Source organism: Mauremys reevesii, linkage group 3, assembly GCF_016161935.1.
Source record: "Mauremys reevesii isolate NIE-2019 linkage group 3, ASM1616193v1, whole genome shotgun sequence".
NCBI classification, from domain to species: domain Eukaryota; kingdom Metazoa; phylum Chordata; order Testudines; family Geoemydidae; genus Mauremys; species Mauremys reevesii.
In genome coordinates this window covers 54533715-54559925 of record NC_052625.1, presented here as the reverse complement: position 1 = coordinate 54559925, position 26211 = coordinate 54533715, and the positions used below count along the sequence as shown (strand labels likewise).

General features: G+C 41.1%; 1 protein-coding gene across 15 annotated transcripts in view; it reads left to right on the top strand.

Annotated features, from left to right (window-relative positions):
* ENAH (ENAH actin regulator) overlaps nt 1–26211 on the top strand; it is a 175219-nt gene that overhangs the window by 7656 nt on the left and 141352 nt on the right. For 14 of the 15 annotated variants that reach the window (XR_005596175.1, XR_005596174.1, XR_005596173.1 and 11 more), the window contains exon 2: nt 6922–7049. The exons of the other annotated variant lie outside the window; for it this stretch is intronic. Coding sequence is in view for 6 of the 14 variants with exons in the window: in XM_039530281.1 (XP_039386215.1) it covers nt 7024–7049 (26 nt within the window). In the remaining 8 variants the exon portion in view is untranslated. The remainder of the gene's footprint in view (nt 1–6921; nt 7050–26211) is intronic. 15 annotated transcript variants of the gene reach the window in all.

Here is a 26211-nt window from a genome sequence, read left to right as displayed (position 1 = left end):
TTGTTGCATGCAGCTTGGCAGGTCAGTAAGTTTGGCCACCCCTGCTCTATGGCAAGGTGGGTTGGTGCCAAATTAAGGATATGTGTGCTGTCTTTTGCCCCCACTGAAATTTGGGAGCCCCATTGCTGCTGATCCATCCACTGTTTCCTGCATGTTCCCGAGAGTTACAGTCCTTCGTAGCAGGACATGATTGATGGATCTACACATATGCATGACAACTGCCCCTGTAGTGGATTTTACAACTTCAAATGATTTCCTGCTGACCAATAACAACCCGTGGCTGCAAGCTTCTGGAGTGCTATTCTCTCTCACTTTTCAGCTGTCTGTGCATCTCTTTCTACTGTCCTTGTGCTGGAGGGCTGGGCAAGCTTGGCAAGATCCAGGACTGTGGCCTGTGATGAAGTTGAGAAGCCTCAAACCAGCACAAAAAGGGTTAGAGACAGACAGTGGACCCAGCTAGCTCTGCCTTGCTATATCTGTAACCAATACCAGGCCTGGAGGGAGAAGAAAAGGAGAGAACTTGGCTCAGTTCAGAGTTGACTGGCACTTGCTGCCTCCTTGCATGAGGAAATCATTGCTAAAAGCCTGACAGCCAAGAAAGCCACCAGGGAAGAAGCACTGCTTCCGTGACTGAGGGAGATGGCTGAAGAGACCCCAGCAGTGAGTGAATTGTTAATGAACTAGAGACACTGGGATTAGGCCCCTCCAATCTTGCATTTGCCCTGCCCAAAGGTCTCTTAAGCCATTGCAGGACACCACAAAAGGCCACAAAGGGGCGCTATTTGAGTTAAGCCACTACAGATGGGACTATAATGGCCATGCCCCAAACTGAAGAGACAGGTGGGAAATAGCTCAGGGCAGTGGATTTAGACTTCTGCGGAGAGGATCCTGCCAGTGTACTTCACACAGGGCTCTGGACTGAGACCTGATGGAAAGGGGAGGGCCCAGGTCCCCCTTCCATACCTCCTTAAGAACTGAGACACCTCTGTCAGGGAAGCAAGGAGCTGGAAGTCAGATGTGCCAACCACTAGACTGCCGAGCCCGTCAAGCACCCTATTACATATCCTTTCACATCTGAAAGTTCTACAGCTACTGCTCGTCATCCGAAATCTGCATTCCTATGTGATCCCACCATTCGCTGCTTGTTTCTTGGGCCCAGAACCAGTGCTTCACTATCTGCAACTGCTTTTGAAATGCCACAAAATCCTTGAATTGTATCCTTGTGTCCCTTTGTAGTCTGGCCGTGAAGAAATCAGAGACACAACGTGGGTAAGGTAATGCCTTTTTTTGGACCCACTTCTGTTGGTGAAAGAGACGTGTTCAAGTTTGCTCTTCTGAAGAGCTTTGTGTAAGCTTGAAAGCGTCTCTCTTGCCAATAGAAGTGGGTCCAATAAAAGATGTTACCTCACCCACCTTGTCTGTCTTAATATCCTGGGACCAACATGACTACAACAATACTTCGTATTCGAAGAAATTGTCAGGTCCCCCTTTGTTATGGTTATTCCTGCGGCCCTGCAAATACTGGAGAGCTATACTTCCTGTACTTGCAACATTCATGAGAATGGAGCAGTGCAAGTTCCATGCTTCTGTCAGAGATGGTGGATAGCAAAAAGGGTTGTGCGGGTTTGTGGGACACTTTCTTAAAAAAGCCTGAAAATTATGGGATATGGATTACATTATAGAATGGAGAAAGTTGTATGCTGGAAACTTGATGCCTAGTCCCTGGAGATACCTGCATGACTCATTTCTATCCCACCAAGCTGTGACAATATCACAAAAGACATTGTGCTGGATAGGTGGAATGTGGCACACTGGGATACCTACCCGTGGTGCACTGCACTTTGCATTGGTGCAAGAACTGCTAGTGAGCATACAAAGTGCTGACATAAGTAGCCAAATATGTATGTGGAATATACATACTTATGTAGATCAAAGTTTGTAGTGTAGACATGGTCTAAGGCAGAGCATCTGACAGGGGGCTCCACCCTGCCTTAGGCATATGTGTGCGTCAGACTTGGGAGTACTTCATAATGGAACTTGGCTCCCTGCGCACCCTGTGCATTTCATGCATAACTAGTGTAGGAACAGAGCACTAAGCAGTGTTGCATGCATCTTCTGCTACTGGGGAAATCCATTTTTAGACTCAGGTTATGTTTTTTCCTCAACTTTGACCTTTCATCTAAAATCATTCCTGATACTTCATGTCTACTTTATTCAGCATTGTAGAAGTATATGTGCCAATTGTATCTAAACCACCTGGCTAGAGTCAGGTTTCTAATTGTAGGATTTTGCTCTTTTCCATAGTAGAGAGACAGAACTTAAAGAACAAAACCCCATTTCCTTGTAACCTTAATGCTTTTGAAAATAAGTGACTTTTAGCACTGGCGTCCCTGCACAACTGACATTTTAGTTCATTCTTGTGACTTCTTTTTCATGCTAGGTTTCCACCAGATATTTACAAAGAAAAGTTGCCTCTAGGAAGGGGTGGAAAGGCCATACTTTCACTTTTTATGCAGTGCTGTGCATTTCTTATGTTTCCTCAGATTAATCGTTCCACCTAATTTTCTCTCTGATTTGCATCTTGATAGTTACTGATAAGTATTCATTTTAAAGTCAATACAGGAGCTAAATTGCGGAGTTAAATGAGACTGATCATGTTTTTGCTTGCTTTCTATTTAAGTGGGGACAATAAAGGGTAAGCATAAGATCCATGCTCAAGGGAAATAAATCTACCTTTCATAATTATTTACATTAGAAAGTGGCTAGACCAAGCTGGAGCACATAAGGAAACATTAGTAAGAACCATCTCCATTTAGTCTAAAATTAGTACATTCTTTCAATAATGACAAATAGTTTCCTTTTAAGAAAGTGCGGCCAAGAAACTTGCCTACATCCGCTAGCATGTGGGAGGAAAAATAGAAGTTGATTGCACCCTGTAGTGAGATACAAGTCCAGCAAAGTAGCACTTTTGTGTGGTGTCAGAAATCAAATCTGTAAATTTAACAGTGCTTACTTGCTATGTTATAGCGGATTTGCAGCATGAACAGACTTGGGACGATTCTACTTTAATCTATATTAAGTGGCTGTATTTTTTGTGGTGTGTTTTGTTTTTTTGTTCAGAGGTTGTGGTATTTTATCTTTCTTCCCAGATTTGAAACCTCACTCCTCACATTAACCTCATATCACAGAAGCAGCTATACACAGAAAACTAAATTCAGATTTTAAATTCCTCAAAGTAGGGACTGTTTTCATTACCTTGTGCAGTTCGGAGCACCCTGGGTTCTCAAACATTAAATAGAATAATTTCTCAAAATGTTCTTTTTAGGATTTAATACTCACTGCTAAGATCTGTTCTCTTCACAGCCCATGCGTCCCATCAATTGGGAAAATAGATTTTTGCATGTAAATTAGAAGGAATCTCTTCTAGAAAAGCTCAATTTATAGAAATGTCTGCCTTTTTCAAACAAAACATTAAAACAAACTGATAGGAGTAGCGTGTTTGACCATTTAACATTAACATTGTGTATGTTCTTATATGATGAATTCTCTTCCAGAATCTTTGTACATTTGATGGATTTTATTTAACATATTTGTTCTTTTTAGTGCTTTGCTGGAGTGGAGATGAGACCTTTCTATTAGTAGTGAAAATTGATAGGCTGCTTAGTTTTGTGGATTGTACCTCTGGTCAGAATTTTATACTTGAAATTGTTCACTTTTTTTCTTTCAAATATCCTAGATATTCAGTATACTGAAGTTTTAAGAGTTTTTGTCAGAAAAGTTACTATCAGAAATGGCACTCCCTTGTTGAACATAACTGCCCGCTTATTATGTGCGTCGTATTTGTTTACTTTGGCAAACAATTTTTGTAGTAGTGTTAATCTTGCAGAGTCAATACACCAATGCAAGAGTGATCTGGTTTCTGTTCTGGCTTGTGCATTTTCAACAAAACTGTCACTGGAAGTCTAATTGCAGAATCTTTGTTTCTGTATTTGGAAGAGGTAGACAATCTAGGTTTTTATAAAGTCACCCGTACAACTTTTAGCACAAGAGAGAGATCATTGGTTGACTTTTAAGTATTGACAGAAAAATCGCTTTGGTCTGCAAACTGAGCAAATCTTATCCTGGAACCTTGCAATGTAATTTTCAGTGTGTTTTAGTACAGCTGCATGAGAGCTGTCTACTTTTAGAGCTAATAAATGAAACTTCTCAAATGCTAAATTAAATCTCTGTAAAATAGCAAATGTTTTGTTAAACTTCTTATGTATTATACATAGAATATAATTTTCTCTAGGTAGCTTATTTTTAATTTCTGTATAAACTTAAAAAACTTGCTGTGAAGTTTTCATGTTGGTGTTTTATCTGTTTGCTATCCAGATCACATACTGGTATCAGTCTGTTTGCAAGTTCACTACATAAACAAGTACAATTTTAAAACATTAAAAGAACCTATTCGCTTTTGTTTACATTTCTCTGGCTATTCTAGAATATTCCCATTTCAATCCCTTTCCCTCTTGTGTGGGGAGCCAAATACGCTAATAAAACAGCATAATGTAATGCACTCCTAGATGGGCATAATACCATATTTTTCTCCCCCCGTGTGTTAAATTCTTGTTGAAATCAGTGGGAAGTAAATGTGTGTTCTTTTTAACAGAATTTGGCCCTTCATCCAGTGATAAATCTCTTAACAGTCCAAACTATTTTGCAGGAGTTAATGAAATAGCATATTTTTTATAAGCAAGAGTTGAGAATTTAAACTTCAAAAAAAATGAAATGACTGATTCTAGTGAAGAACTTAATTGTGTAACACTTTTAATATTTGGTATGTGCAGTTAATTATTGTTGTTGTTTCTGTAAAACTTCACAAAACTGCTATGAAATAAGCTTAACTAATTTTGCTGTGTTACAGCAAACATATTCTAATGTTTGAAATGCAGTGGAGTTGCTTGATGACCAAACAGTTTTAAAAACAAAATAAAAAATCCTGATGAACTTAACTTTGCTAGAGGTCATAAATCAGAATAGTGGAATGACTGCAAAAGGCATAAAAGGGGCTAGACAATGCTTAAATCTCAGCTCTGTTTCAGGGTTTGAAAATGCACGTGTAACTCTAGTTGCTGATTGGATTTAGAATTTAATAGGAAAATTTTAATTACTGGTAAACTGATATTTTGATAATCGTGTTGACTTGTCTAGAAAACATGGATTTTAAAATAATGTGTATTAAAAAGCAAGCAAAGAAAAGAAACACCAGCCACCCACATCACCCCATACCCCATCCAGCTCCAATCCCCAATCCATCATCATCCCCACATCAACATCATCTACCATCCATCCCACTGTCATGCCAGGGGGTGGCAGGCCAGTCAGACAAACAGCCAACCTGCCCTGAATTCTCACCAGCACACCAGCAGCGCACCCACCAGCCTCTAGCTCACTACCAGCCAAAACCAACAAAAAAACAAACCCTCAATGCCAACTCTGCCCACATATCTACACACCATCACAACACCAACCACCCCCACCACAGCCACACCACCATCACCGGTTCATTCACACCACACACCAATGTAATATAATATATCATATATATATATGCCCCTCTATGCTATGCTAATGCCAATCGGATGTCAACTGGAAAAAAGGATAAATGGACACAAGACAGAATCAAACATTAGGAATGGCAAAATACAAAAACCTGTAGGACCCTCCTCCCCCCACACCATAGCACATTTTATTGTTTTTTTCATCAAAAAAAAAAAACAAAAGACCAGACTCAGAGAGAAGAGAGAGAGCCAATTTTCATTTTCATTTTATCATTTTTAGTTTTCACAGACAGAAAAGGACTAAACAAGAAAATGACAAAACAGAACCACTCCTTCCTCTTTTTTTCACACACAGCTTGCTGAACAGGGCCCCCCCCCTCCTCCTTGATCTAACCCTCTCTCTATCTCTCTCCTGCTTTGCTCTCTTGCTTATATATACACACCTGCCCCTGGAAATTTCCACTGCTTGCATCCGAAGAAGTGGGTATTCACCCACGAAAGCTCATGCTGCAAAACATCTGTTAGTCTATAAGGTGCCACAGGATTCTTTGCTGCTTGTATAGACATTGATTCAGTTAATTTTTATTTTCTTTTGCTAATACCTAGGGAGATTTGTTTTGTTAGTTCCCTGCTCAATCTTCTTCATTCTTTCAAAAGGGAGAAGTTTGAAAAACACTTCTGAATTTCTGTTCCCAATTCAATAAACTTTTGGCTCAGACCTGAAAACTCAAGTATAACAACACTTCTAATCTGACTTCTTATGGCAATTTTAACTTCTGTTTTTATTAGTTATAATAAAAATAGACTATGACCATTGTGCTGCTCATAAATTTGTAGTAAATGTAGAGAAATATATTTCAGTCGCTCAGTGCACATTAATGCATCACTCAGTCTAATCTCAAAATCTGGTCACTCTAGTCTGAACGAGACAGGTTGATTGGCAACATCTATTTCCTGTGCATACTGTATGGAACATGTATATAGAATATCCACATTTTAAATGCAGTGGAGCTGCTGCCTTAATCAGACGTGCCATGCTCTGCTAAAACATCTAGTCAAAGGAGGAACATGAGGCATATGCTGGTGAGCTCCTACTTTTATCCCTGCTGTAAAAAGCAAATGGGTGAAGAGTACTGCTAGCTTTCTATACACATCTGATAATCTAAGACCTAAAGAACCCAAAGGTTTATTGCCAAATTTGTGTTTTCCTGGCATGTCCCTCTGTTCTAAACAATCAAAAAAAAATTCCCCTTTGAGTGAAATGCTGCTTTTCTGTACAAAGAAAGAATCAGGGGAAACGCATCTAACTTTTGAGGTCAAGCTTTATAAATATGGCAAAATAGGTCATGTGCTGTATTAAGGGCTTTATCCTGTGCAGGATCCATGGACTGTGCTACTTGGTGTGAGAGACTGGCAAAGTCATCACAGCTCTTGGGACCCAGCTTGTGTTTCCAGATGACACCATCATGATCAGGAATAAATGGAGAGTTTTCAGAATGGCAAAAGGTAAAAAGTGGTGTCCCTGAGGTGTCTGTACTGGGACCAGTAATATTCAATATATTCATAAATGATCTGGAAAAAGGGGCAAACAGTGAGGTGGCAAAATTTGCAGATATGAAACTACTCAAGATAGTTAAGTCCAAAACAGGCTGCAAAGAGTTACAAAGGGATCTCTCAAAATTGAGTTACTGGCCAACAAAATGGCAGATGAAATTCAGTGTTGATAAATGCAGAGTAAAGCACACTGGAAAGCATCATCCCAACTATACATATACAATGATGGGGTCTAAATTAGCTGTTGCCACTCAAGAAAGAGATCTTAGAGTCTTTGCGGATAGTTCTCTGAAAACATCCACTCAATGTGCAGCGGTAGTCAAAAAAGCTAACAGAATATTGGTACTCATTAGGAAAGGGATAGATACACTTCTACCTCAATATAATGCTGTCCTCGGGAGCCAAAAAATCTTACTGTTTTATATCAAACTTGATTTGATCCGCCGGAGTGCTGCTTTACCACATTATATCTGAATTCGTGTTATATCAGGTGGCGTTATATCAGGGTAGAGGTGTAATATGACAGAAAATGTCATATCGCCTCTTTATAAATCCATGGTACGCCCACATCTTGAATATTGGGTGCAGATCTGGTAGGCCTATCTCAAAAAAGATATATTGGAATTGGAAAAGGTACAGTAAAGGGCAACAAAAATGATTAGGGGTTCAGAACAGCTTCCGAATGAGAGGAGATTAAAAAGACTATGGCTTTTCAACTTGAAATAGAGACAGCTAAGAGGGGATATGATAGAGGTGTATAAAATCATGATTGGTGTGGAGAAAGTAAATAAGGAAGTGTTTATTCCTTCTCATAACACAAGAACTAAGGGTCACCAAATGAAATTAATGGGCAGCAGGTTTAAAACAAACAAAGGAAATATTTCTTCATACAATGCAGAGTCAACCTGTGGAACTCTTTGCAAGAACATGTTGTGAAGGCCAAGATTATAACAGGGTTCAAAAAATAACTAGATAAATTCATGGAGAATAGGTCCATCCATGGCTATTAGGCAGGATGGGCAGGAATGGTGTCCCTAGCCTTTGATTGCCAGAAGCTGGGAATGGGCAACAGGGGATGGATCACTTGATTATTTGTTCTGTTTATTCCCTCTGAAGCACCTGACGTTGGCCATTGTCAGAAGACAGAATATTGGGCTAGAAGGACCTTTGGTCTAACCCATTATGGCTGTTCTTATGTGCACTGAGCCCAGCTGTGTGTGGGCTCATACTTCTGTTTTATGGTTTCTCTCTACCTGAGCTCTGAGTGGTTCACTTCTCAAATTATGAATATTTGTTACTCTACTCAACATGGAAATTTATACCCTAGCTCGTGGAAAAATACTCCTCTGCCCTTGCTTCTGTATGGATGTTGGCACTTCAGGTAAATGGCCTTGCTCTCTTGCATATACAGATAGATACAAAAAAAAAGAGAAATCCATTAATTTCTCAATTGCTTCCATTTCTGTCTCTAAAAAAATAGACTACTGAGCGGCAAAAGACATGTGTGTTATATGAGCCAAAGTCTTGGAATTTTTATTTTTCTGAGGATAGAGGGAGGAGTTATGTAACAAGGGAGAAGGTGCAGAGTTTGCAGCCAGAAAGGAGCAACACTAGTGTCAAAGTGGGATACAATGGAAAGAAGGAACAACGTTCTTCAGAATACAGCCTCTAACCTGGTCTACATTACGGGGTTAGGTCGAATTTAGCCACATTAGGTCAATTTTAAAATGAATGCGTCCACACAACCAACCCCGTTCCATCGACTTAAAGGGCTCTTAAAATCGACTTCTGTACTTCTCCCCCGACGGGATAGCGCTAAAATCGACCTTGCTGGGTCGAATTTGGGATAGTGCAGACACAAATTGATGGTACTGGCCTCCGGGAGCTATCCCAGAGTGCTCCAATGTGACCGCTTTGGACAGCACTTTGAACTCCAATGCACTAGCCAGGTACACAAGAAAAGCTCTAGGAACTTTTGAATTTAATTTCCTGTTTGGTCAGTGTGGTGAACTCAGCAGCACAGGTGACCATGCAGTCCCCCCAGAACCATAGAGCGTGAATGTTTCCACACTCCCCCTATCATCTCCGTCCCTGAGGTTATCGCAGATTAGAAGGCAAAAACGCACTTGCAATGACATGTTTTCTGAGCTCATGAAGTCCTCCCGCACTGATAGGGCACAGCTTAATGCATGGAAGCATTCAGTGGCAGAGGCCAGGAAAGAATTAAGTGAGCGCGAAGAGCAGAGGCAGGGCAAGATGCTGAGGAAAGCCAGCAAGAGCACAGACCCTCTTGCTGCATCCACTGTATAACTGCCTACCCTCCTCCCTGTGTTCCATAGCCGCCTCACCCAGACCCCACCCTCCAGAGGATGGCCCAAGCAACAGAAGGCTGTCATTCAGTTTGTTTTTTAGAGTGGCTACAATAAGCAATGTGGCTGTGTCCTTCCCTCCTCCCCCACCTCACCCGGGCTTCCTTGTCTGTTCTTTTTTGTTTTTTTTAATTAATAAAGAAAGAATGCATGGTTTCAAAACAATAGTTACTTTGTTTCGAAGGGGGGAGCGTGGTTGGCTTACAGAGAATTAAAATCAACAAAAGGGGCGGGTTTGCATCAAGGAGAAACATACACAACTGTCACCCCGTAGCCTAGCCAGTCATGAAATTGGTTTTCAAAGCCTCTCTAATGCGCCGCGCGCCCTGCTGTGCCCTTCTAATCGCCCTGGTGTCTAGCTGCTCAAAACTGAATGCCAGGCGATTTGCCTCAATCTCCCACCCCGCCATAAACGTCTCCCCCTTACTCTCACAGATATTATGGAGCATATAGCAAGCAGCAATAACAATGGAAATGTTTAGTATCAGAGGGGTAGCCGTGTTAGTCTGGATCTGTAAAAAGCAACAATGAGTCCTGTGCTACCTTAAAGACTAACAGATGTATTGGCGCATAAGCTTTCGTGGGTGAATACCCACTTCGTCAGAATGTTGGTTGTGCTGAGGTCTACCCTAGTCAGCAAACAGTGCCAGTGAGCTTTTAAAGTGTGTGACGGTGAGCTGAGTGGGCTCCATGCTTGCTGTGGTATGGCATCTGCATGGGTAACCCAGGAAAAAAGGCGCAAAACGATTGACAGCTGTTGCTTTCATGGAGGGAGGGGCAACTGACGACATGTACCCCAAACCACCCGCGACAATATTTTTGCCCCATCAGGCACTGGGAGCTTAACCCAGAATTCCAATGGGCGGCGGAGACTGCGGGAACTGTGGGATAGCTACTCGCTGTGCACCGCTCCATAAGTCGATGCTAGCCACGGTAGTGAGGACGCACTCCGCCGACTTAATGCGCTTAGTGGGGACATGCACAATCGACTGTATAAAATCGATTTACTTTCGTAGTGTATCAGAGGGGTAGCCGTGTTAGTCTGGTTCTGTAGAAGCAACAAAGAATCCGGTGGCACCTTATAGACTAACAGACGTTTTGCAGCATGAGCTTTCGTGGGTGAATACCAACTTCTTCGGATGCAATTCACCCACGAAAGCTCATGCTGCAAAACGTCTGTTAGTCTATAAGGTGCCACAGGATTCTTTGCTGCTTTCGTAGTGTAGACATACCCTAAGTGTTTTCAGTACCGGAGACGTGAAGGAAAAAAGCCTGCCATGGCTGCATGTTGTAAACAAGACCCTGTTTGGGAATATTTTCAATAAATTCTTGTACCTCTGGGTAAAAAACAAACAAAAAAACCCCACATGCCAGATATAAACAGTGCAACAAAGAGATGCAAGGCCTGGTTGTGAGAATGAAACAGCACTATGAAAAATACACCTCAGAAGGCAATGACTGAAGATGATGTGAACGTGTCTGAACAATCTGGATCAACTGGTTAGTAAATTTATTTTTGCATCATTCTTATGGGCTACCTGCCATGTCTTCCTATGCTGGTAAATGATAAGTTTAGATTATTGTCATAAATTTTTGGTTTTGTGTGGATTAATTACGAATGTCAAAATGTGTTAAAAATAATTGGAATGTTAATTTGTGTGAGTATCAGTTAAATTTTTACTGTTAATGCTGGACTTCTGAAATTGTGCTCAGCAATAAAAAAATCAAACATCGTAGGTGACGTTTCCTGTTTAAAAGTAGTTTTATTAGACATTTATGAATTTTAACATTTAATGTCTTTCAAGATGTTCAGTATGTTGCTTAAGTATTTAAGTAGATTTAAATTCTTATGATTTATTAATCTTTTAAAAAAAGTGAGATTGTAAACAAAGCAGTGCACTGAGTAATAGTGAGTAACTTTTTTACTCCTTTTTTGTTTTTAGGGTCTATCTTAGGCATAAGGAATTATGAACGTCCATCTACAATGTCTACAACTTCAGAGTTTCTGCTGGTACCACCAGCAGTGCTGCAACTAAACATTTATTTATTAAGGGCTTGGCTATTTTGTTGTCACTTTGTGAAGAAAATCTTGATAAAATAGATGGAACTATCACAGCGAAAGTAGTCAACATTGGTCTAAAATGAAACGTTAGATAGGTTTCAGTATATTCAGCATATTTCCATAGCCTTGGACAGATGGCAGAAAGATGACTGCTGTATTGCTGATGCTGCTGAAATTTGGAAAGAACTTCCAAGAGATGGTGAAGAAAGAAATAACTAACAACAAAATTAAATTGCAGGCAGTAAAGAAGCAATCAATGAAGCACTGACTCTACTTCATTTTCTTGTCAGTATTCTCAAACCAAAGTATTGGGGTAGATGCCTAACTGCTGAAGAAGATACTGCTGCTATGACACGGGCATCTATTAATCACTCAATCAGTCATGTCAATTATAATGAATTTCAGTGGTGGAGGTGAACCATTCAAGCAGTATGTGTTTGCTAATGATGGTTTTAAAGAAAGTCACATCACTGAAACTGTGGAAGTCACTAGCTATGTGGCTGGACCTAGAGTTTTGAAGTGCTAAAACAGCTTTTCAGAGCAGTAGCCTATTTGGAAGGAATAAAGAATATTTTCTTCATTTGAACTAATTCATTCAAAGTTGAGAAATTGGGAGCTGAAAAATTAGGAAAACTTGTCTCACTTGCAGTCTATGAATAAAAACAAGGAAGGAGGGGATGAAATCTACTGGGTTTATAAGTCTGAAGAATAGCTTAAATAGCTTAGGAGACTGTTTCAGGTCAGCCTGCAAAATTTTTCAAATATGACAAAGTGAAAGTAACTAGAGCATAAGTTGTTACTTGCTAAGTCCCCTGAAAATGAGACAATCAGTTTAATTCACTGACTGCAGTTAATCCTTCTGTTCCTTTTAATAAATCATTTAATTGTAATAGTGAAACAAGTTTTGATAAGTTCCTGTATCAAAAAAATTAAGGTTGTTTCAATAAAAACAAATTTTATATGCTTTATATTTAATTAAATTAGTTACCTTCCTAATGCAGCTTAGCACAAATATGAGCAAAAAGTTAATTAACTAGTAAATAAGCAATATGTCATTCACCATTTTCTAACCTCCTGAAAATGTACAATTAATCTGAAAATATTAACTATATAACTGCTTAAATAAATATATATTGTTGTAGTGTACCCTCCTAGGTAGCAAACAGATGTACCAAATGTAGTGCCAAGGGCTCTTTAGTTGTAAATCAGCATGTCAGCCAGTGAGAATGCACCTTTCTTTAGAAAATAACTGAAGTACAAATGGGAAAGTTGATTAAAATCGAATATTTAAATTGAGGCTTTCCACCTGGTGATTTTAAATCCATTTCAAATCACCTTGATTTAAATCAGTCCACTCTTGAGTATCCTTAGTTAAAGAAGCCCAACTCTTTATGTGCATTCCACAGGTTAAACAGAGTCTAAGCATGACTGTGTAGAGGTTCAGATACAAGATATAACTTTCAGCAAGCCTTCCCACAAAAATGGCACCCATAAACAAGACTGCAAAAAATAATCACTTACTGGAGGAATTTAACTCTACTTCCATTGACGACCATAGTAGTAATCCTCTTGACTTCAAATGGAACTGTGTTAGGCCAGTGTTTAGCACATTGAAAATCCAGCCTTAAATTCATTCACACCTATTCATTGGGGCAAGTTAAGAAATAACGCTATTTTTATTATAGACTCTGATACTAACCTCTGTGTGCTGCCTGTGTAGGCAAAAGGCACATTAGGAATTACTTAAATAATTTTGGCACAGACTTTTTAACAAAAAAAGACGACATACTTAATCAGTTGATTTACGTATTATATTCTATAAGAAAAAGTTAACTATTCTGAACAAAACAAACATAGCTATGGTGTATTCCTACCCTGTTTAAAGAAATGACTTGCCTTGTTTATTGAGGTCTTTATCTTTAGCTAATTTTAACTTATAACCTGAAAAACAACCTTAATGAGATTGGCTTGATAAGTACTTCCAGAATGAAGATTCAGAGTTAAGGCAACTGTCTGTCTGCAAAGTGATTAATGATTAAGTGGTTTGGCTAGCTTCATGTGAAACATTAGGAAATAACTATTCTTGCTGTCCGATGTGTCTGTATTCTTGCGGTTTTCCCTTCATAAAAGGAGAGAGTAAGAAACTTGGTGGTGGCCTATTAACTGATTCATTAATGAATCAAGACTAGTTTGTAGATATCTGGGTTTACCTTGTAGTAAACTATTCAGGCAGAAAAATAACATGTTTTGGTTGATAATTCTTCATGACACACAGAGTGAAATCATGCGCTCAGTGAAGTTGATGGAAGTTCTGCCATTTTCTTTACTAGCAGCAGGATTTCACCCATAATGGCCAAAAGATTAAAAATACTAATGATTAGTAAAACATCTGACAAGTCACTTTTTCTGCAGTTTGTTTCTGCACTGAGAGAGACTTTCATTTTCAGGCCGGTGTGACTGTAAATCATTTTAAATACCTGCAAAACTTAGTACTGCAAATCACTGACTTCTTCCTTGTCTAACAGGAGCTATTAGGTTGGTTTCCCTTATTGTTGCAAGTCTTGATTTATTAAGTGATGGAGTAAACTGAGCACAGTTTTCACTTGCGTAAATTCCATAACCTGCCTACCTCTTTAAAAATCATTTCCTTACCAAGCAGGAAATATAACTTTGTTTCTTGTCATGGAGAAATGTCTGTAGTGGGGGACGTTAGCTGTTGACTGATCATTGGACTGCTTTGGTCCTGGCTCTTGAGGAACTCAACCTTGCCTTTTTTGAGAAGGTCAGGAGATGATATTGATGATGATTAAGTGATGATATTGGTGTCAACCTAATTTGGTGTTTCAGCTTTTTCATGTTCCATATAAAACATCAGTTTCCTAGCACTTTGGGGTTTTCTTTTTAATACTTTTGAGCATAAATATAACTAAAATATAGCTTGTATAACCACAACAATATAAAGTGGCTATAAAAGGAAGAATAAAGCAGAAAACAGCAATAGTTATTCATGGTAGAATTTGATCATTGTAACTGAGTTGAAAATGTATCCAGTGTAGTGTAAGCGCAGTTCTCCCCCCGCCAAAAGAATTAGTGTACTGTCAATCAAATATAAAAAAATCCTATTAAGGCGTACTCAGTAATTTTCTGCTATATGGGAATAGTTTGACATCTTTGAAACTCTGAACATCTAAAGTTTTGAAATCACCCTGGCAAGGAAAAAAGCTTACGGTAGTTTGGGCTTAATTTCACTATTTTGTGATGAAGCTTATTTTAAAAAGAATCAAAACTGTTCACAAATATTAGGCTATATTCTGAGTTTTTCCTAGTATTGGAGTATTTTAATTCTTTTTTAGAGGAGGGGAAGGTATTCTGTTAACAATATTTGGCTTTTTTTTTAAAGGAGCTATTAAAATTACTATAATTGCCAAGACAAAATTCTGTAGAATTAGTATGCTTCAGGTTGCAAGCCAGAACTGGGGTATGTTAAGAATGAAACTCATTAGTATGGAAACCTGATTTCTTAAAAGCTTCTCAAGTAGAAGGATTCTGCTAACATATAATAGGCTAAATATTGGGCCTAGCAACCTTACTTGTTTGTTACATTTGTAATATTATTTGCAGTTGTGTATACTGTGGGGCTCCATATTTTTCAGAAAGACTGATATGGTTAGTTGTAGCTTTGCAGGTCAAGAAAGGAAGTTCCATATTGTTTTTCTGCAGCAGATTCCTGTTGCTATGCAACAAACAATGTCACTTAGTACAGGATATATTAAATTTGTATTCTCTGCACATATCTCTGCATGTTAACCTCCCTTTGGAGTATGATAATTCAGGGTTTCTACGGAAGACTTAATGTGATGTATACATTCACGTTTTTCTTCATATGCTTGCTGTAACTCTGGTTACATGTAAGTACTTGCTTAGCCATTTTTTATTTTTCAGATGTAAAGGACACCTGTGCAATATGATCAGACTTCTAGCCAGACAAAAAAGGGTGTTTGTTGTGTTCCTGGCAGTAGAATTATATTGCCAAGCAACGTCGTAAGATTTCAAAAGAGGGAGAGACTTTTGTGTGGAAAAGCTTAGTAGTAGTTTGTGGATTCTGAAAACATTTAAATATAAATATGAGCCAAAGAATTCAGTTTCAGTGTCATATGAAATCCTGGGCTAAAACCTTAAATTGGCTTTTAATTATTTGAATTTGAAACTTAAAAAAAAAAAATTGTAGAGACTGTCTCTAGATGGATTCTGGAATAAATGTAGTGTGCTGTTTGGGAGATTACTTTCTTTCTATGTGGGCTGCAAAACAAACACTTAAGTAATGGACAAGTGACAAGAAAGATAACTGAAAATGTAATGTTTAGTAGCCTAGTTTGACTTCCATAGGAGACATGGGATGGGGACAAAAGTGGTAGAAAATAATATAAACTCTCCAAAATAAGTCTCTTCTCTAAGATCTTATCAAATTCACTAGTGAGATACTGAAGGATAAATGTATCACTGCGCTTTGCTGCAGCCAATGTTTTAATGTGCAAGTTTGTACTTCAGTGAATATTTCACTACCTTGATGAAAGTGCTTGATAAGAGACAAGAAATGTCTAGGTTTAATAATATAAGTAAGAACTAGTGGGCTGTTGATTTGATCTCCATTTCAAAATGCCTGGGAACAATGCCATGCATGTGAAACAAGGTGTATATATTTCAGTGGTTTGTGTGTTACCATGCAAAAATCTATCCCTTATACCTACATATTTGTTAATTTGTGGTTTTGTGTGTGTGTGTGTGTGTGTGTGTGTGTGTGTGTGTAAAAAAAAAAAACATAAAAAAAAAGTGTGTGTATATGTATGAAATTGTGGTTAATGCATGTTAAGTGATTCTGCACATTGGCACATGCAGTTGTATTTCCAGGGTTTATAGCTATTTGTGAGACAGTAATCACTATTAATTCTGAACTGACACTTGTATGCGAAAATTCAGTGGGTTGTGGAACTAAATTTTGGTTAACACTTGAAGATAATTTACCTTCTGGATTTTTGAAATCAACTGCATTTTAGATTAGATTTTGTAACTAATTTAAACATTGACATTAGCATATGAAATACTGTTGCTTTTGCTGGTTCTTATAGCTTGAAGCTTTGCTTTGTGTAAGGTATCCATTTGTAGCACATTTGTTTTAAACCTGCAGCAGAAGTGCATACATTGTTTTGTTGTTCTCATATGAGTACTGTATTTGTTGACTTGAATTAAAATACAGCAGAAATTGAAGATGTACAATATGAAGCTACGCAAGACTAAAAATTACTTAATCTTTCTCTCATTTTACACATAAAATGCCTTTTAACTTTGGAAAGTATATGCAAGAAGGAGCAGCTAACTTCATAGCCCATACCACACCAATTTAATTGTGGTACGCTCGGTTTTATGCTTCATAAGCAATTTTGTACTTCCAGAGACACTTGTGTGTATGTTGTAGAGCAAAACAACCTAACACAGGTCCTATAACTTTTTGGGGGAGGGAGTTGGAAGAAACTGCAGCATTCTTCTGATCACAACATAGCTGTCCACACAGCCAAATAACTTTAAAACCCCTTCTTCGCTGCTATAATATCAACACTGAAATTACTTTGAAAAGCCTCTCCCCTTCCAAGATGCTTCTCTTCTCTTCCCTCTACCTCCCTGCTATCCAGAGCTGTTTGGGAAAAGGATTGAGGCTGGCCATGGCTTTTAATAATTGCTTACCAATAGTAACTTTTCTTCTTTGTTTAAAGCTAAACTTTACAGCTTTAAGAATTTCCAGTAAGTTTCTGACACAAAAAAACTAAGTTGAAATAGTCTGTGTTCTTTTCTGGAGAATTAGATTAGATTAAATTATTTCTTCCTTCCTTTCAACATGAAGCTGACAAGTTAATTATAATTTGTACAACTTTTAAATTATGGGCACAATCTTGAAATGTGTCTTGTGTGAAATTTTGTCCAACATATTCATAAATGATCTGGAAAAAGGATAAACAGTGAGGTGGGAAAATTTGATACGAAACTATTCAAGATAGTTAAGTCCAAAACAGAGTTACAAAGATCTCTCAAAACGGGGTGACTGGGCAACACAATGGCCAATCAAGAGAGCAAGAGCTGTTCACTGCCAGCAAACAATTTAAAAAAGCTGTAAACTCTTTACTTTTCTTTCTCAGTCTTCTGGTTTGTTTATTCTCTCTCCCCTTACCTTCCTGAATCCCTCGTGTTATCTTGTTTTTTTTTTTTAAGACTCGCACACTAATACTCCATAACAAACACAGTGGTAACCTAAAAATGAACAAAAGGGAATGGAAGGGCTGCAGCTCAGTAGCATTTTAATTAAATTCCACATTATTGGCTGTCATACCACAGTAGTGTGAGATGCCATCCTTGGTTAATTTGTTTGATCTTCTGTACTAGTCTATGTGCCCAGACTGTAGTTCCTCCCAGCTGGCAGGTGGAGACAGCTTCTCTTCTGGAGGCTCCTTTTCCGTCACAGACATACCCAGAAAGAGGTCTGTCTCCCCTTTTGTTCTGTAGGACAGTCAGGTTAAAAAACCCTGTTGGGCACTAGGAACACTTTAGCTCACACCTGATAGTTCCTACCACGTGGATTCCAAACCTCAGATTCTTCTTGAAGGAAAAACAAAAGTAAGAAAAAGGCATCTTCCCCCTCTATTCTATAAATATCATAAAGAGAAGGAAATTCTTGATTTGGGGGAAGGTATGCCTCACCTGATGAGAGCTGGGAAGGATAGATACCAGAGGAGGGAAAGGGAAGTGATAGGGGGCAGCAAGACGTCCTTGTTCTATAAGATTCCTCAGATGTTACCCACCTACCTACACAAAGATGTGGAAAGCAAGTGGTCCATGACCGATGTCTCCCTGTAAGAGCCTGATCCCATTACCCTATGACACCATTAGACACACATGCTGACAGGATCTGAGAATGGTGTGAAAGTTCCTCCTCTATCTTGGTGTGTCCTGTGCTTATTGGTGGATTTGTTCACCTCCGAGATTCACCATATAGGTCAGGGAACAGCCCAGAGTCCAAGTCAATTCCTCCTGTGTCTGATCAGGAGTTGGGAGGTTTGGGGGGGAACCGTGCCTGCCCTCTACTCCGAGTTCCAGCCGGGGGCCCTGTGGACTGCAGCTGTCTAGAGTGCCTCCTGGTACAGCTATGCAACTCCCTGGGCTACTTCCCCATGGCCTCCTCCCAACACCACCTTTATCCTCACCACAGGACCTTTCTGCTGGTGTCTGATCATGCTTGTACTCTTCAATACTCCAGCAATACATCTTCCCACTCTCAGCTCTTAGTGCCTCTTGCTCCCAGCTCCTTGAGTGTACACTACAAACTGAAGTGAGGTTCTTTTTAAACTCAGGTGCCCTGTTTAGCCAGCCTGTCCTAATTGATTCTCGCAGTTTCTTCTAAATTGGCTCCAGGTGTCCTAATTAGCCTGCCTGCCTTAATTGGTTCCATCAAGTTCCTGCTTGTTCTGGAACTGCCCCTGTTACCTTACCCAGGGAAAAGAGATCTCCTTAATCTGGGACTAATATATCTGCCTTCTAACACTCTCCTGTAGCCATCTGGCCTGATCCTGTCACAGTGGGTACAGGTGTCCTGAAGGTAGAAGGGACAGCATCCCTAAGAAACCTACTAGGTAGATTCAGGAATCGCTGAAGAGTCTTTGAAAGCTTTGATTAATGCTATGTATGAATTTAGAGCTGGGACCAGAAGGCTACAGAAATTCAGCAGGTTCCCAGCACAGGACTGTCTGAGTTAACCAAAACTGCTACTTTGAGTGATGGTCCCTATTTTATGCCACTGTGGGTCACGCATGCTCACCACACGCCTGGGAATTTGAAAGTAGCACCCATTGGTCTGTGCCTGTGCCCACCCCGGGCTCACCTTGTGCCTCGAACCGAGGTGATAAAGGGAAGAGTGGACCGACAGGCTCTTTGGTTCCTTCTCACTGCCACTTAGTCTAGGTTGGAACCCTTAGTGTCCACAGTTTTGATGTCGTTCTGCAATATCAGTCAAGTTGTAAATGGTTCATAGTTTTAGTAGTTTTTAATAGCTTTTAATAGATTTTATTAGTTTGAACACTACTTAAATTTAGATTAGTCTATGGTTAGGGCCCTACCAAATTCATGGTCCATTTTGGTCAATTTCACAGTCATGAAATTTGCTATTTAAAAAATCCTATTATTTCAGTTGTTTTTAAATCTGAAATTTCATATTGTAATTGTGTAGGGGTCTTGACCCAAAAAGGAGTTGTGTGTGTGTGTGTGGAGGGGGTTTATAAGGTTCTTGTAGCAGTACCACAACACTCCTCTCCCCCCCCACCCGCCCCGTTACTTCTGCCCTGCTGCTGGCGGGGAGCTGCCTTCAGAGATGAGCTACCTGCCAGCAGTCCCCTCTGCCATCCTTTTTGGGTCAGGACCCCCAATTTGAGAAATGCAGGTCTCCCCCGTGAAATCCCTATAGTATAGGGTAAAAGCACACAAAAGACCAGATTTCACAGTCCATGATGAGTTTTTCATGGCTGTGAATTTGGTAGGGCCCTATATATGGTGGACCCCTCTGTGCCCTGTTCAGGTACCAAACTATGCCCAGGACTTTGGGCTTCAAACTCTGTGCCTCCTGTCCACTATCCTCCTCGGTCACTGAAGACCATCAGCGCTGCCTCTATTGCCTGGGGTAAGCTCACATCTTGGCTCGGTGCAATATTTGCTGGTCATTCCCCAGCTGTACCCAAGAAGGATGGGCACTTTGTCTCTGCAAGTACCTTATGGAGAAAGCCATGAGACCCCAGTCGGACCCAGGCCAGGGAACTTCCCTTACATCAGCTTGAATCAGCAAGGAATGTGCCCCCTGCTGCATAGTCAGACTCTAGTGCTGGAGAATCCATCTCCACAGACCCCAAGGGGGGCCTAGTTGGGAAGTTAGGAATCACCGGCCCCACCTTCCAGCACCAGCTGGGGTCCTGAGCCATGCACTGCCACCCCCCCCCTCAGCACAAGCAGGGGTCCCGAGCCACCCCGGCAGCACCTGTAGCACCTCCACCCTGCCCCCTTGAGCACCCGTGGTCTCTTAGCCCAAGTTTTCGTTCGGGTATATAGTAAAAGTCATGGACAGATCACGGGCCATGACTTTTTGTTTACTGCCTGTGACTTTTACTAAAAATACTTAACTAAAACGTAGCCTTAGTCATGACTACTATTCCATCATGTTTCTGTTATCCCTGTAATACCTGATTTCACTTCCTGCACCAGTAGTTTTAGTTCCTCCATTTTGTTACCCAGGCTCCTTGTGTTGGTGTACAATCATCTGAATTGTTGCTGCTTTGCTTTGACCCACTTTTTTCGCCCGATTGGATACAGTCGATCTACTACCAGGATCAGCTATCTGACTAGTATCTGCACTATCCTTCCTCTTAATTCCATTGTACTACCCACTGCTGTTCTTTTCCATTGCTGTATCCTTTCTTTCTTGATTTTCCTCCCTCTCAATGTTAAAATAGGCATGCAGATTACATGAGCATCTCCCAACCATCTCCCTGAGTTTAAAGCTCTTTTAATCAGTTGTTCCAGCCTCCATCCCAGAATTCTATTTCCCTCCCTCAGTTGGAGTCCATCCCATGAGAACAGTCCTTTGTTCATGGATGCCTCAGAATGGTCCCAAAGCCCTTCTTATAGCAACTGATGCCTGAGTCATCCGTTGATAGTCATCTTGTGTCTCTGCCTTTCCCCTTATGTAGGGATAGGCAGAATCCTGATGAAGATCATTTGAGCCTCGATTTTCTTAAGCATCTTCCCCAGCGTGCCATAGCCTCCTTTGATAAGTTCCAATGAGAATCTAGTATCCTTTGTTCCCACATGAAGGACAATCAGTAGATTCTTTTCTGCTCTAACTAGGATCCTTTTCAGCCTCAGGTCCACATCCAGTATCTTAGCTTCTGTCAGACAGCACACCCTTCTGTTCTCCAGATCAGCTCTGTCTGTTCTTCTAATAGCCTTTTCCTGATGATGGAGTGATTCTCCAGCCTTTCTCCCATTTTTTTTGGCTGCACATCTAAATACATTGCTATTATTAGATGTTGGAATGCTGGAGATTATTGGTGGAGGCTGAGTAAATGGCAGGAGTCACAATGGAATTTGTGGGAGCTGGAAGCTGCGCACACTTTATCACAAGATCTGGGCTTGGGTGTGGGAGGGGCAGTACCCTTAAAGGAATTATATCTGCTAAATTGTGATGTGATTAGAAAAACCTTAGTGAACACACTATACTGGATTATAGTCGTGTTTGTATTGAGCTTAAAATATTTGAGCTTCTCCATGTTCCTTAAATTCATGAAATTTCTCCAAGAATTAGGTATACAAAATACTACGAGATTGTAAACCCTATTTTTAAAGTAGCAATAATCTGCATATTAAAATCAGATCTCAGCTGAGAGGAATTTTTGAATTGAAGCATCTTTGTCTTGTAATAACTTGGAATGGATTATAACTAATTGAGATATAATTAGCAGTACTTGTGGCTTATCTCACAGCTGTACTAACTGACGAGACAGGTGCATCTCATCTTTTGCCTACCTGCTCTGTACATTTTTTTCATAGTTCTCTGAATCTCTTTGTTAGTACTGTGTGCCAGTATTTAGAACATGCTTTCAGTAACTCTGTAGCAACCATCTAAATCTTCACTTTCATGGTTGAAGTCTTATGGCAAATAAGATTAGTAATTGTGGCTTGTTTCTGGGAGCATACTGGGTCTCCTGTCGATCTGGCAGACTCAAAGTTTTTCTGGTATTAGCATAGTCTATTTGACTCTCCACTTCAGTCCTCTTTAGTCATCACAGTGCTTCAGTTGGGCTGTCTTAGCAAACCTGTTGCCAAAAAAATAAAAAAATGGACCACAGGGTTTTTAATGTGTTGTTCCTTTCAGAAAAATGGCAGAAAGTGGAGGAAGAAAATGCAAATATAAACTAACTGTAGCTTTTCATGTTGCCAGTGTGGAGTCCTTCTGCCCATTGTGTGTTGTAGAGTAGAGAAGTGGTGGGCTTATGTCTCCTGACATAGGGTTGGGGAATGAACCTAAAAGGTGGCTCTGAAAACAAGGAGGAGCACATTGTGTGAGGTCAATGTGTCAAGTCTTCTTTAAGGTTCCTTAAAACAACAACTTTGCCGCTTACCTGACACCTGTGAATCACTTTCTCTGTCAATACATGCATCTGATTACATGGTCTTATGAGTTTGCCTCATGTCAACTCAGTATTGCTATTTATGGTCCCTGTGTAGCTGTGCTTTTTGCTTCGATGGTGCAAAATTCTGGTTTCAGGCCCATGAAAAGCGGTTACCGTGACCTATTATTTCTGTTCTCAAAAAACCTACAAAGAACTGTCTTGTAACCTGCTGGGGAGTAATACAGTTGCCAGGACAAGCATCCAGGCTTTGTATTATATTAAGTCATAGAATCATAAGTTTATGATGGGAAGAAACTTGTAATCCAGTCCACTTGCTTGCCCGTTAGAAATTCCCTGTGTTATACCATCTTGGGCTTGTCTACACATAACAGCACTGCAGCTGCACCGATGCAGCTATAGCGCTTAGTGAAGATGCTATCTACGCTGATGGGAGAGCTCTCCCATCGGTGTAGGTACTCCACCTCCCTGAGAAGTCGGTATAGCACTGTCTACACTCGGGGTTAGGTTGGTATAACTGCATTGCTCAGGGGTGTGGAAAATTCACATCCCTGAGGGCTTGGCTACGCTTGAGAGTTGCAGCGCTGGGAGTTACAGCGCTGGTCGTACAGCTGTGTAGGGAAAGCGCTGGTGTGTGGCCACACTCACAGCTACCAGCACTGCAGTGTGGCCACATTTGCAGCGCTGTTGGGAGTGATGCATTATGGGCAGCTATCTCAGCGTTCAAGTGGCAGCAACATGCTTTTCAAAAGAGGGGGGTGGGGTATAGTGTGACAGGGAGCGGGGGGGAGAGAGAGAGAGTGTGAGTGGATTTTTGGAGCCGACACTAGCTCCCTGCCTTGCAAAATCAGAAAATTTTCCCGACCCCTTAGTCTTAACTGCAAACAGCCTGCAGACCAGATAAGCAGCATGGACTCCCTTTCTCCCCCTCCCCCCTGTTTCTCTCGTCAAGCAAACACTCAACCCCTGTGAATGAGGCAGGCAGGGGTTTATTTCATTTGATTGTTCAGTCAGTTACAGATTGATCACAGCAAACAGGAGCTGTTTGTTTTTTAGATAAGCAGTTCCGGGAGCCCTGAGTTCACAACAAAACAAAGAGAGGCTGCATAACAAAACAAAGAGTAATTTAGTTAAAAGCATTCTGGGATATCTCCTAATACCCTGGAGGCCAATAACAGCGCTGGTGTGTGGCCACACCTGACGAGCAGCGCTGCATCACCAGCACTGCACTCGTTATTCCCCAAGCAGACCAGGTGTTCAGCCAGCGCTGCAGCCAGGGAGTTGCAGTGCTGGATGTGCTTTGCAGGTGTGGACAGTTACTAAGTTGCAGGGCTGGAAAGCCTCCACCAGCGCTGCAACTCTCAAGTGTAGCCAAGCCCTGAGTGTCGTAGTTATACCGACATAAGTCTGTAGTGTAGAGCAAGCCCTGGTGATTTGCTTGCTTTTAAACAGCAAGAGGAAAAAAATGACGAGTATTGGATCAGAAGTACATTAGTTGCACATCTGAATTTAAATTTAAGATAGAAGCCAAACATTGGTACTTTGTAGTAGATTATCAGAGGAACTTCAGCATTCAGAAACCTCATGGGTGTCTAAGTTTATCATTTTGTATCACAATAGCTTGTTGAGGGTCAAGTCATAGATCAAGACCCCATTGGCTAGTTGCTGTACAAACACAAGAGGAGGGCCACCCATATACCCTCAAGAGTTCACAATCTTAGTATAAGACAATAGACAACAGGAGAATAAAAATCAGGGGGAGCATAAGGTAACTATGAAACAACACTTATCAGTATGATAAGCAGCAGTCACCACACATCAGATATCTAATCATTGTCAAGTTATTTGTAGGCAGCAGAGGAGGGGTTTGAAGGAAGCCAATGAGGTGATTTTGCAGATGCACATGGGAGGGGCTCCCTGTGTATAAGGGGTGGCATGGAAAAGCATGTAAGCTTGATGAGAATGAAGTACCGGCTTAGGGATTTGGCTACGAATAGGGATTTAGAGACTTTAGTGAGCAGTTTCAGTGGTATGCAAGTGTTAGAACCAGGACTGGAAGAGTTTCCAGAATGAAATGAGAGGAGTGGAAATCCAAATAGCAGTTGTAGATGGTGCAATCAGTGAACTTGGGAGATGAATGGAAGAAGGATGATTTGAGATGGTGTGTGAGACGAATTGGATCACAGAAACCCTCTTGGGAGCTGCCACTCAATGTGCCAAGACTGCTTCTACCCCTGCTTTCCCTGCCAGCTCAGGACTGACTCTAAACCCTGTCTTGCTGACTTAGACACTCCAGTCAGCGTTAGCACAGACACAGAGGTTGGGCCACACCTGTCTGCAGTTCACTGAAACTGGGGGCTTGGCTACTGCCCACACTGGCGGGGCTGCTACACTTAGCTGCCAGCGCAGCGCTGTACAGCGCTGCAGCGAGCAGGGCCCACACAGCACAGAGCTGCGCAGCTGGCGCACAGAGCACCAGGTCAGGCCACCAGCGCGCATTAAGGTGAAGAAGCCCATTATTGAGTGCATTGTCAGTGTGCTTTGGGTCATTCAGCGCTTGTCCCATTTTGGCGCTGCGTTCCGTGGTGGGAAGCATTCTCCTTCATTCATCTCGTGGCTTCCTGTTTCTTTGCATCCATCTCAGCTCTCTGTTTCCCCAGCATTCTGTCTTTCATCACTCGCTTGAGCGCTTGTTCTCTTCTGTTTTGTGATCTCAGAATCGCGTTTCACAGCTGAGTCCTTCAATGATGAGCGATCTGTGATGAGAGTGAGTTGTGAGACCAGCAGTGCTTGGCTTCAGTGATGCTGACAGCTCCAAATGACAGCCGCAGTCGGCGATTATCAGCATTTGAGATTTACCGCTACAACGCTCTGGGTGCTGGGGCATTCAGCAGGGGATGCCATGGTCATGGAAGTCTGATGGGATCGATCATGAGCATGGAGTGGTGGACTCACATGGCCATGTGGATGGATGGAAGATGCAGCGCTGCGCTGCAGATCTGGTGCGCAAGGAAGGGAGATGCTGCTCTGCTGGAAAAGCCGTCGCGTGACACAAGCAGATTGGTCGAGAGCGGTGTTGGTGTGAAAGGTGGTGCTGGGAACCAGTTTGAAATGGAGAAAGTGGTCGGGCGGGGCAATAAATCGTCGGGAAAAGCAGACCCGCGATGAGAATAGTGTTGATGCAAGCTTGCAGCAATGGCAACGTGTGCTAAGTGGAAGACTGGCGTGGGGGGGCCTGGTGCCCTAACTGTGGAGCTGATAGATGGTGGGCATTTAAATTAGAGGGGGCCCCTATGGGTGGAATCGCTGCAGGCTCATTCCCTATGTTCTTCATTGACATTGGCACAGGCTGGCTATTTGATTTTTCTTAGTTCTAAGATCAGAACGGTGAGGATGCATGTGACATTGACAGACTGAGGCCTGGAGAATGATGCAATGCAGACAGAGACATCAGCTCAGGCAGAAAG